Source organism: Desmodus rotundus, chromosome 1 (genome assembly GCF_022682495.2).
Source record: "Desmodus rotundus isolate HL8 chromosome 1, HLdesRot8A.1, whole genome shotgun sequence".
NCBI classification, from domain to species: Eukaryota; Metazoa; Chordata; class Mammalia; order Chiroptera; family Phyllostomidae; genus Desmodus; species Desmodus rotundus.
The window spans coordinates 9,962,171-9,973,062 of record NC_071387.1 but is presented as its reverse complement, the minus strand read 5'-3'; the positions used below and the strand labels follow the sequence as shown (position 1 = coordinate 9,973,062).

Sequence of the window (10,892 nt, the reverse complement as noted above, 5' to 3'; positions counted from 1 at the left end):
TAAGTCTAAGCATCTGGCCTCACTGTTTCTCTACTTCTATCTCACACTGTTCTCCCCTCACTTTTCTGTTGTTCTTTGAAGATGCTACGCATGCCTCGGGGACTTTGCTATTCCCTCTGCCTGGAAAGATCTTTTCCCAGATACCTACATAGCTAACTACCTCACCCCTTTCATCTCAGGTTCAAAAACTACCTTCTTACTGAGGTCTATACTAATTATCTTATTTCAAATTGCAATCTGCCCTTCTCCCCTCACCCTGACATTTCTGATCCCTCTAAATGCATCATTTTCTTTCCATAGCAATTGTCATTTATAACATACTACATAATTCGCTTTTTAAAATTATACTTATTGTTTATTATACTTTCTCCCTGTTCTGAACGTAAGTGCTACGAGGACATGCATATTTAATCATGTACCTCAAGTACCAAAATAGTGCATGGTACTTACTACATGCTCTTTAGATATCTGTTCAATGAATAAACGAGGTGGACAGGGTGGTCTCTCAAAATAAAAATCATTATGTCCAAAATATCAAACAGTGCAAAGCACAGAGCAGATACAAAATAAATACTTGACTGATCATTCAACAACACTTTATTACATTTATGATGTGCTAATCACTGGGTATCCAATGATAAATAAAACAGAATTTCACCTCTGTCACAGCACTTAAAATAATTTATTGCACTTACATGCCTATCTCCCCCAATAGACTGCGGACTTTGTGAAGGCAGAGACAGTAACCGCTGTAACTGCTCAATACAATTTAATGAATGATTGAATGAATACATGAACACATAAAACTGTCTTAATAGGACTTATCAAAGCTAATATTTTGCTATAGCACTATTAGTGTAATCAATAAATACAAATATTACATAAAACTCAGTGTGTTGTATGTCTAATAAATTCTGAAATTAATAACAATATTGGTCATTTCAGAAAATAATATAATAAATGTTTTCAATCAAAAAGTATTCCAAAATCTCTCCAAGCAAACTCATTTTCCAAAACTCAAAATGGTTTGACAGGGTATCAACATCAAATCTGTCAAAGTAAATTATTTGTTACCAAGTCCTCCTCACCAGTAAAAACACTTTTTAAGAACTTACCTTTACCTCCACTTAGTGGTTTTAAGTAGAGAGCCAAATCTTCAACACATTTCTTTGCAACTTCATAGTGTTTGTTCTCACCTAGATTACTTAACTTGATTGACTGATGGTCTGGTACCTAAAAAAATACAAAAAAATTGAAGATATAAATATAAATATATAAATGGATAAATGTATTTATACATTTGATAATAATCTTGGTGAGTACAAAATTATAACACAGAGACATACATCAAAGTAGTTTAAATAAAATTAAAGCCAAACACCTAGTCAATCTGCTTTCCAAGAATCAAGAATATCATACTTAATAGCAGGGGCTAGGTGCACTAATGAATTAAAAAAAGAAGCAGGCAGTTAGTAGTGTTGTATCAATGTTATTTTCTTGGGGTTGATAACTATACCATAATTTTGAAAGATGTTAATATTAGGGGAAGCTCCAGAAAGTTCTCCATATATACTTTTTACAACTTTTTCTTAACAAACAAGTAGAAAATGAGGGTCAGGATTTTCTCCCCTTAGCACTTAGTACCTTATTATGTCCTTACTATAGTTACTGCCCCTCCTTGCTAGAATATAAGCACCACAAGACAGTGTTCTCAATGAGAGGTCAAAGCTGCAGCTCTGTCACTTCTACCAGTCATCTTGAGTAAATTCATTAACTGCTCTAAGTCATGTTTTCCCTATCTGCTAAGATACAATCCCTATTTCATTGTACCATTATAAAAATTCAATTTAATTCAACAAATGTTTGTATTTATGGAGTGCTTACCATATGCCAAGCACAGTTTTAGGCACTAGGTATCTATCAATGAGCTAAACAGACAAAATTTTGTGCCCTTGTGGAGCTTACATTCTAGGGAAGAAGATAGAAGGCAGCCAGTAAATAAAAAATATGTAATGATAAGGTGATAAGTAAAATTTTAGAAAAAGAAGAAGGGGAACTGGGAGTGCTGGAGAGAGGTTGCAATTTTAAGGGGGACGGTCATGATGGGCTTTCTTGGAATCAGGACATTTGAAGAAAGACTAAGAGAGGAGAAGGAATGAGCATTCTAGGAGAAGGTAAGTCACTACAAAAGCCCTCAGGTGGCAATACTTCTGGCATATTTAACAATTGACTAGGCGGCCAGTGTGGCTTAAGCAGAAAGAATAAGGACAGTAGTAGTAGGTGAGTGTGAAAAGATAAATCACACTGTATAACCTGCAGGCTATTTTAAGGACCAACCCAGAGAACATCTATTTAAAAGACAAAACACAATACCTGACCTATAGCAAATGCTAAATAAATGGTAGCTAGTATTATTACAAAAAGTCTATGGTATTTTATTGGATCTAAGATGCCACTGTTTGGAAGAGGCACTATCAAGAAAAAAATGTTGCCGATTAAATTATGACACATGACTGATTACAGATGCATTTGGATTTCAGAATGTCTAACTGGATTATTAACATTGAAAAGAAAGGCTGTGCTTTAAGAGGAAAACTTCAAATATAAAGATACTATGGAATGGGTTATTTTAATTCATTGAAGTTTCTAAGATGTGATTAGTCAGAAAAATCTTTACTTTCTTGCTTTAATATGTAGTGCATGACATGCAGAATCTTCTTCACCTGTAAAATGGGGATAATAACTACCTGAAAGCTACAGAAAGAATAATAGATGTTGAGTGCTTACCATTATACCTATACAAGCAGGCCCTCATTAAATGAAAATTACTATAAATCTAGGGTCTTATTCTGATTTGATAAAATAATTATAAACAACAAAGAGTAATTTTATAGCACCTGGGCATAAGAAACTGTGCAGAATTTGATACTGACACTCTGGAAAATGTTTTTCAATATATATATCCCTAAGGAGAACTTATTTTCTCATTTATAATATCATCCTAAATGTCAAGTGAAATTAAAAAGAAAACCAAAAACCTCCATTTGAGGGCTCTAGTTGGTTGCTTTCTGGCCAAAACTTTGATTACCTTTCTTTTCATATCACCGTCACCTAGTGAATAAATATTTCTGTATGCTTATATGAAAATCTTATCCTCCAAACTCACTTACAAACATAAATTTTGACCACAGCATTGAACACAAAGAAATACATAACGAAAATAAAATTATGGTCTTGCATAAGGACTTACGACATTATTTAAAGAAAATCTTTTGCAGAATACAATCATGAAAATCAGGTACAATGAATATTTTTTATGTCTCAAATATTATTAAACATACTTTGTGCCCCTTAATGCACAAAGTTCTGTAATTATTACAAACACCAAGTTAGTAAAATCTTGAAAGCTCACCTGGGCTCCAACTAACTGGAGAAGTGCGAAGTTGACAGGAAGCACATCAATGTCTGTGTTGATGGCAGTCTGGTCAAAAGGACAAGCTTTTCGGTGAAGTTTATTCAAGCAAGTCTTGCAAACAGTGTGTGAACAACCTAAACTGATGGGTTTGTGCACATTCTCATCGAATTCATTATAGCAGATCGGACAGGACAGAAATTCTGTCCATTGAGCTGCCTGCACAGGCATTGTGGAAGCTGGATGCTCGGGTTAGCAGTCTAGCAGATCATTATTTTGCTGTGTAGTGTTTTGTACGCTGGAAATGGACAAAAATAAGAATTAGTCACATGTTATTCATTAACCTTTCAAGAGCTAACTGTAAATCATCATAGCCTCAAAACCTAAAACACTTCTGGATAACTTTATATGTTTTGGGTGTCTTTTTCTTTAAGTCTATTTGCTGAATTAAGTGAATTTTTGAAATTCTGTCCAGAAACAATATTGTAACAGTGTTCCTTTCAACTAAACATATTTATATTGGTTGCTCATATAACAGTCATCAAAGCTTTCATGTATTTTTCTTAATGACTACATCAAATAAGCAGATTAATGTTACACATTTCATTTTTAGGAACACAAATTAATTTGGATTGCTGGTCTTTTAAAAAGTGTTTCCCTTGGGTATCTACTACCCCAAAACATTTTAAGGTATGACCTAAGAATTAGTGAACTTTGCAAACTATTAATCTGAACAATATTGTAGTGAGTCAAGTGTGAAGAAACAGCGTTGCCACCTGAATGACCATGTCAGTCAAGGATATATGTTCAACTTGGCAACTTCTCAAGAGGAATCTCTGGTCAGGACTTGATTAGGAGGCTAACTGCTATACTGAAAATAAAGGTGTAAAAGAACATTGAGATGATACACTGTTTATCCATAAATTAAAGAAAGATGCTGACTTCAAAATACATTGCCAAAGTAAAAAAAAAAAAAATTGTGTTACAAATGTTGAATGTGGTCCCCTATGATACATTTGATAAAACATCATTTAGTGATTAATAAATATATATTACCCACTATCAGGTCCAATGAATGAAATATAAAAAATAAAACAATATTAAGATCTTATAAATCTAAACTGGAAAATGCAAAATATAAATTTCTATTTTTGCTATAATTATAGTGAGAAAAATTATATTTGCATATGATTAAAAGGCACATAGAAAAAATAACTGTTTTATTCTTATTCCTAAGATCAAACTGTCTGTTCCATAATTTTTAGTAAGACAAAATACTTAGTATCAAAACTATACTGTACTCTAATTAAAATCTTTAGATACCTAACCTGAACATTTTACATTTAACAAATTTTCTGCATCTTCCAATACTAAACTTATATAAGTCTGGTGAAAGTTCTCTAGCTCTCTGATGAACAAGGAATCTAGGTATTTAGGGCAATTAAACAGCCAATGGTTTATTTCATAAGAATGTTTACCAACCCAAATATATTAGTTCTTCAGAAATTAGATGTTTAAAAATGAAGTCAGATTCGAGACAGAAAGGTATATAACTGATTCTCCAATATCCCCACATCAACATGAAGAATCTTATTAGCCTTTATTGTGCTTTTATGTTCACAAAATCTAAGGTTTTAAAAATATCTTGTAAAAATAAATCATAGGGCTTGCTATGTATAAAGCACCCTATACAAACTTCCTCAAACAGCTCTAATGGAATGCACCTGATATACATTGCCACATCTATTAATGCCATCAATCTTAAAACCAGTTAGTTGGCTTCCAACTTTAGAGATGAGCAGTAAGCAGGTGAACACATCACTCCCTGAAACTATTTAACATTTTTAATGTTCAGCTTACCAGGCTGCAGAATTATACAAGGAACAGGCCTCTGAGGAAGAATAAATTTTACCTTAAATCTACTATTGAGAGCCACGTGAACAGATAAAATATTTATGAAAACAAGACAACTGCATCTATTTTTTTTTATAATGACCACCTGGTTGGAAATGCTAATTTGGGGGGTCAGTGTTAGGGGCCCTTGGGGGTCAAGTTAGAGGCCACTTGGTAATAGAATAGTAGCAGCAAATACTCTTTCCTTATAGTTTTCCAAGATCAACCCAAAATGCTTTACATTAAAGTTAATTAGTGTGCATTTAGGGGAGGGGATTGGGGAGGAGAAAGGCATTCATGTTTGAACTACACATAAAAATGTCATCTTTTATATTTTTACCTATTAGGTTTGGAGTGTTTCAAACTATTCCAGAATACACTTGATAGTTTTAAAATACCAGAGCTTTAATATTAAAGTTTAGTTTCTAGTACAAGTTTAATTAATACCTTTACGAGACAAACTCTAAACTACAATTTGACAGTAACTCTGTAATTTTCCTTCTGCTGTGTGTCAGATTCTAACTATCTGACAGGAAAATGATGAACTGAATTCCCCATAAGGACTGGTTTGATGTTTTAAAAATGTTTTTCTTTAGTACCATTATCAATAAATTCTAGATTTCTCAATAAAGACAAATTAAAAATTTACCTAAAACAGAGAAGTTTATGTAGTCCACTAAATGTTTAATTAATAATGACAAAATAGGACTTTCACTTCTTTAAAAAAGGCACTTTGTAAATATTTACCTAGAAAACATTTTTATAATGATCAAAAGTGATAGCCTATTGTCTTTATAATTTATTTTGAAAAGCATCTAAATGACCAATGGCAAGGAAAGATTATATATTAATTTGTAAAACTTCTAGGTTTATATGAATACATTCCATAGTAACTTAATTGAATCTATGGAAGCCTAAATTGCTAATAACATTTATAATTAATACTGAAGTATTCATCCTAAAGATGCTCCCAAAACATCTCAAACTGAAATAAAATGGATCACACAGCTCACAACTTTAGATCTGTAAAGAGACTACTTAAGAAAAACATTCTAACTGAATTATTTGTATTAAGTAATTTCAGTTACTAGCTACTAAAATTTGAAGAATAAAAAGATAAAGCACAGGAGTGAGAAACACTAAATTAAAGGTGGGAACTTAAATATATTTTAACTCAAGCAATTTTTCACACTGTAAGTTCCTTGCTATGAATACTAACTCATAAATAGGAAGAGTAATAGATATCTCTCATATGATGCAAGTTACAAACTGCTTTAAGAGCAAACTGCATTCCAGCTAAGTACTTTCACTTTCTGATAACAGACCGCCATGATACCATGCAGCCAGTTTATGACTATGACACCTAATTTTAAAATGCCAGAATAAAGTGTATGCCTCTTTCACTTTCATATAATTTAAATATATATAGTATTTTACATTTCTCTTTATAAAGATGTAAATATTAGGACTCAGGTCTGTTAATTAATACTCCTTTTCATTCTAGCTCACCTACATAAAGAATTTAAGCTACTTGAAGGGGACTTTAATTAGTTTCGGACTTAAGAATTATATTTACAACAACCTAAGTACAATTTAGATCTTAACCTATAAAACAAACAAAACCAATTAAAATCATCTGTAAGTTCTAAAACTAATATTCAAACACATCAGAAAGGTTGGAGCAAAAGGAAATGAATTACAATTTTAAAGACTGCTAGCTATGTAACTTTAGTATAAGTTAGGAAAGATATTTGACTCCAGTTTTACTTCAACCTACTATGGAATTGAAGTGAGGTTTTTACTAAGTGTGAAGTTTTGTTTTGTTTTTTAATCCTCACCCAAGGATATGTTTGAGTTTTTAGAGAGAGAGGAAAGAAGAGAGAGAAAAACAGTGATGAGAGAGAAACATTGATTAGTTCCCTCCTGTATGCCCCTGGGATCCAAGTGGGAACCTAGTTACGGTATTTTTCTGATTATAAGACGCACACCTCCAAATTGGGAGGACAATGGGGGTGCGTCTTATAGTCCAAATGTAGCTTACATTTACATTGGTGAAATATTATGTTATTTATGTTATTAAATATTTTACCACATTTTTTGCTTCAAAAATTTTCCCCCCTATTTTCCTCCTCTAAAACCTAGATGCGTCTTATGGTTCAAAAAATATGGTAAGTCCCCTGAGGGGGAACTGAACTCACAATCTTTTGATGTACAGGATGATGCTCCAACCAACTGAGCCACCTGGCCAGGGCTTAAGTATGAGAATAGTAATGAAATAATTTTCAATTTTAGTTAATATAGCCAATAAAGTTTTGCTTCTTTAATGATGACCTGACCTGAAAAATGCTTATTTTTGAGAATGAACTTTCTTCTGCCTACCAAATAATAGCCAGTGGATAATTTTTTAGTATTCTGATTTTAAGAGGATACTCTGTCAGGAAATTTTCGGTTTGCATGTGTCTTTCTTTTTATTCAGATGATTTATTCCTTGGAAGAGATCCTCTAGAACAGCACTGTCCAATACAAATATAATGCAAGCTACAAGTAATTAAAAAATTTCTAGTAGTCATATTAAAAAAGGGAAAAACAGGTGAAATTTAAATATCTTTTCTTTAAACTAATTTTCTCCAAAGTATCACTTCGACATGTAATTAATGTAAAAAATTGAGATATTAAAAAAACTTTTGTACTATGTCTTCAAAATCTGGTGTGCACTTTACACACTCAGCACATCTCAATTCACACCCGCCACATTTCAATGGCTATGTGTGGCTACTAGCTAGTACTGGACAATGCAACTCTCCTTAAAATTAGAAAGTGATATTCAGAACTAACTTTCATTGAGAATTTGAGGTGAAAGTCACATCTACACTTAAGAAGGTTTTTATAAAAGCAGAAAGCCCGAGGATATAAAGATGTAACTTACACAGTTATGGTACTGGGTGTAAAACATTATTTTAAATTTTCAGCTAGCTTTATTTTACCTCATGCTTCCTTTTTTCATCAGTAGAAAGTGAAACTTCAACCCAGTCCAAAACAGTAAGTACTTATTATGATAAGACGCTGTTGTAAGTTTATTTAGTATTCTTAGATATTATGTACAATGTTGAAGTGCTATTTTTGAATATAAAATTCTGTGTAAAGAAAAATGCCTTCCCTTCCCAAAGAATTTTTGATAACTTTTTCAAACTAAAAGACACGGCAAATTACAAAAGCATAAAGTGAATTAATGAAAACATAAATAAAGGACATAAAGCCTTCTTGGACGTTAGGTTAACACATCAGTAATAATAGACCAGGAGTTACGCAAAGGATACACTAATAAACACGACAGCAATTAAATCCTCAAAGAATAGGAGCCAGTTTGAATCACAACATCTGCTTTTGCAATATTAACATTTTGTTCTAGCAATTTCCCAAACTCTGCAATTTTTAAAACACGAATCTCCAAAAAATGGCAATACTAAAAAATGGCCTTTGACAGGTTGTGATGTCTCCGTATTTTTCAGGAATTGAATGTGGACGTAAACAACAGACCAGGGATGCCATGTTGCAACAGTGCTGTAGCTCTTCAGACTGATAAAAGAAGGCAATGATGGGAGAATCCACGAACTCTTAATGTTTCAAGAAGCCTTAACTAGATTTGTATATCTAACTACAAAAAGTCTCCACGGGCTAACTGAAACATTTGTTTCTTTGCTTTTGGGAAATTACAGCAATTTAGTGTAGCACCATTAGCTTTCTCAGGTTAATCAGAAGTTCCTATTGGAACTTAGAAGTTTGACTAATACAAAAATGGCAAAGATTACTTAAGCACGTTATTTGTGATACAAAGTCATTCTAATCACAGCGGGTGGGATATAACAGGGATTAAAAAGAGGGGAACGGGGTAAATGGAGAGTAGGAATGAAAAGGGAACGTAGGTGGTTATAAAAAAATTAAACCGGTTGGGAATCACGAGATTAGATCTACTTTATGTCACTGATTACTTATAACTATTTTGGTGTCAAGGTTCTACCTGCCGGTATCTTAAAACTCTTCTGTGATTCGAAAGATGTAAATGACAGCTACCCTCATCTTCTACTTTCCCGAAAGCTAAGAACAGGGAAATGTAGATCTGCATCTGAGAAACAAAGATGCTTTCTACCATTCTTCTAAGATGGTGGAGGAGTCTCTTATAAGAGGCTTCCCCAAGAAGGAAAAACGAAACAGGGAAAGAAGAAAGCCATAGCAGAATTCCCTGGCGCTGTTTCATGCCAGTGCTCCGTCACGTCCACGGAGCAACCCCTCGGGCCCGGCCATCTCCCTCCCAGGAGGTTAAGCCCTCCCATGGCATTGTTTGGCCAGGGTCCCTATTTACCACTCGCATCGCCTCCACCATCCCTGCAGTAGGATCTCGGGAAGCCCCAGGGCAGAAAGCCGAAAAGCCAGGAGAGGACTTGGACTCGAGAACCTCCTCCAACACCCCTCTTACTAACTGCTGTAGAAAAGGAAGGGAAGTCTGGCCTTTGCTTGGGTGGATTCCTCCGGGGTCAGAGGCGTCCCCTCGGCCGGAGTCGAAGGGAGGTGGCCATTTGCGCCAGGCCTCGATATTGAAAAACCCCAACCAAGGCTAGGGGCCTCCTTGGTCCTCGGACTCCCGGTCCGGGTGTCAGGTGCGGCCCTTAGTTCCCAACACTCGGGGCACCGGCAACGAAAGCGCACAAGCCCCAGACCGAGACCGGTCTTCCGCCCGACCGCCAGGGACCAGGGACCCGGAATGGGGCCCGAGCCGCATCGTGCCCGCCCCCGCCCTACCTGAGAGGGTCCGGGCGGGGTCGCTAAGGGCCGCTCCCGGGAGCCCCGCGACGGCGCGGCTCAGCGACGGAGGCGCCTCGTCTCGCCGGGGCAGAGCTCGGCGGCGGTTTCACGACCTCAAACTCCATCGGGAGCTACAGGGACAGCCCCGTTGGCGGCGGCGAAGGCCGCGACGGGGCCTCCTCCTCCTCCCACCGCCTCCTCCTCCTCCTCACCACGGAGGCGGACCTGGAGGGATCCTGACCTAGATCTCGCGAGAAGATACTCCCCACTTCACGCGAGATCACGCAAGACCGGCAGTAGGGGCGGTGGAAGGGAGCGTTGTAGCCCCTGCCACCTGGACTGCGCATCAGCTTCGCTGTAGCGGAGCCGAAACACCCCCGTCACGTGACCGGGGAGGCCCGGAGTACCGTGGGAGGTGCAGTTAGGATGCCTGGGCAAGTCAAAGGGGTTTATGGGAAACTCCCTACACATTCATCTGCGCCTTGAACCAGCCTCTTGGACATTGGTTTGAGCCAGTGTCTGACTGACTCCCTTCACGAAAAGCGTGGTATCCATTTAACAAATCCGACACATCTGTATTACATTCCCATCCTTCTCCTATAATCAAATGCTGACCCCATCCCTCAGTCCCTGTAGATGCCAAGCAATCTCCTTTAAAAACACAAGAGAGAGAGCATTTGTTCGGCAGGCAATAACACATGCCTATCTCTCTATTAAAAAACTGAGCTCCTCAGACGCTGGTAGGCATCAAAATTCAAGCACAAATTCTGGCATTAATAGCTTCATA

At 36.3% G+C, this 10,892-nt stretch overlaps 1 protein-coding gene across 3 annotated transcripts in view; it reads right to left on the bottom strand.

Annotated features, from left to right (window-relative positions):
• RC3H2 (ring finger and CCCH-type domains 2) overlaps positions 1–10,476 on the bottom strand; it is a 47,635-nt gene extending 37,159 nt beyond the window's left edge. For 2 of the 3 annotated variants that reach the window (XM_053920902.2, XM_053920906.2), the window contains exons 1-3: positions 10,103–10,475; positions 3,413–3,710; positions 1,116–1,233 (exon numbers count right to left, since the gene is read on the bottom strand). In XM_053920902.2, the coding sequence (XP_053776877.1) occupies positions 1,116–1,233; positions 3,413–3,643 (349 nt within the window). In that variant the 5' untranslated portion in view covers positions 3,644–3,710; positions 10,103–10,475. Of the gene's footprint in view, positions 1–1,115; positions 1,234–3,412; positions 3,711–10,102 lie in introns of all 3 variants that reach the window. The other variant, XM_053920909.1, reaches the window with a different exon arrangement.
• Positions 10,477–10,892: the final 416 nt, after the last annotated feature.